The sequence below is a fragment of the Nematolebias whitei genome, chromosome 16, assembly GCF_014905685.2.
Source record: "Nematolebias whitei isolate Nwh7 chromosome 16, NemWhi1, whole genome shotgun sequence".
In the NCBI taxonomy this organism is placed as follows: Eukaryota; Metazoa; Chordata; class Actinopteri; order Cyprinodontiformes; family Rivulidae; genus Nematolebias; species Nematolebias whitei.
The window spans coordinates 7,520,835-7,522,601 of NC_056513.1; the positions used below are offsets into that span (position 1 = coordinate 7,520,835).

General features: G+C 41.7%; 1 protein-coding gene across 1 annotated transcript in view; it reads left to right on the forward strand.

Annotated features, from left to right (window-relative positions):
• LOC119422291 (neuronal membrane glycoprotein M6-a) overlaps positions 1-1,767 on the forward strand; it is a 21,916-nt gene that overhangs the window by 15,358 nt on the left and 4,791 nt on the right. The window contains exon 2 of the mRNA XM_037689615.1: positions 260-449. Within this exon, the coding sequence (XP_037545543.1) occupies positions 260-449 (190 nt within the window). The remainder of the gene's footprint in view (positions 1-259; positions 450-1,767) is intronic.

The window sequence follows — 1,767 nt, forward strand, 5'->3', positions numbered from 1 at the left end:
GGGAGGGGAGTTTGCCATGACGACAGCAGCCTCACTTCTGTGTGTGTTGCCATGACAGCAGCCTCACCTATGTGTATGTTACCACGAGAGTCTACAACAAAGTTAGACTCGAAGCAGTCTGTTCCTCAGATAAATAGTGTTATTAACTTAATTTTATGTTTTTGTTCAGTGCCCTGAGATGACTTCTGTTGTGACTTGGTGCTATATAAATAAACTGAATTGAACTGAACAGCAGCCTCACCTGTGCGTGTGTTTTCAGGCTGTAAGGAGTGCTGCGAGCGATGCGTTGGCAGCCTCCCCTGGGCGTCGCTCATCGCCACCATCCTGCTCTACATGGGCGTGGCCTTGTTCTGCGGGTGTGGCCACGAGGCGTTGAGCGGCACCGTCTCCATCCTCCTGAACTACTTCGATGTGACCAGAGGCCCCGGAGGACTGGACGTTTTTACCATGTGAGTAAAGAGTTTATAGCTGGTGTCCTCACAGGTGTTCTGTATGTATCATGTAACTGACTGTGTTTGTTCTACAACTGATTAGCTTTCTGTTCAAGATGGCCGCCTCAGCTAAGCAACCAAATAGAGAAATGGCTCAATTTACAGACACTGAGCTAAACTCTGAAGTGGTAGTAGTTGAGCATCCTTCACAACACGTCCATGAAACGTCCCAGCGTCGCTCAGGTCTCAACACATCATTAATCCTGGTCGCTATGGCAACAAGTACAGAAACACATTTTAGTTCTTTTGTTGAGAAAAGTTCACATTTCTCAGTTGGTTTCATCTGTTTGGGTCTGGAGGAACAATCAAATCAGAACCATCGGCCAATCGGACACCTGCTTACAGGTGTACATGCCCTGCCCCCTTGTTGTCATGGTAACCTAACACTATCTCTTTGATTTAGCCCATGATGACTGTGATGTTTGTTGATATGGCTTTTGTTATTTGTTATTTTGTTGTTATTGTTTTATGGATTGTTTGTTGTGTTTGTTTTGTGTTTTATGATCTTTTAAATTATTTTTACTAACCTAAAGACAAGAGATGAAATTTAGCAAGTGAGCCAATTTCAGCTGTGTAATAAGAAATTCTGATTATTCTGCTCTCTCCTCCTAAATAAATGAAATATGTATAATTTTAGCTTTAAATTCAGACAAATCAGGCAGATTTGTGTGGCCAAGGAACTATTTAAAAGAGCCAGATGTGGCCCACGGACTGCTTGTTGAAAAGACCTGAACCATATTGGTTTTACTTAATGACAATAAATGTGTAGTTTGTGTGATCATATCCGTGACATAAAGTTATCTTTATAATAATTAAGCATATAAATTCATTCAGACTTAAATGAAATCAATGAACATGTTTAACACGACCAAAGCTGATCAAAATGATGCAGCATAAACAAAAACAAAACAAAGATTTGATAAACACGAACATCAAAATAACTTCAAGAGGACAGAAACATCTGGGTGTGACGTGAATCTTTCACAACAAACCCAGGAGTTAAACTCTCTGCTGAGCACTTCATCAGCCCCACCCCCACCCCAAACCATGAACTGATAACTCTCAGACTGTGTCCTCTCCTCAACATCATAAACTGATAACTCTCAGACTGTGTCCTCTTCTCAGCATCATGAACTGATAACTCTCAGACTGTGTCCTCTCCTCAACATCATAAACTGATAACTCTCAGACTGTATCCTCTCCTCAGCATCATGAACTGATAACTCTCAGACTGTGTCCTCTCCTCAGCATCATGAACTGATAACTCTCAGACTGT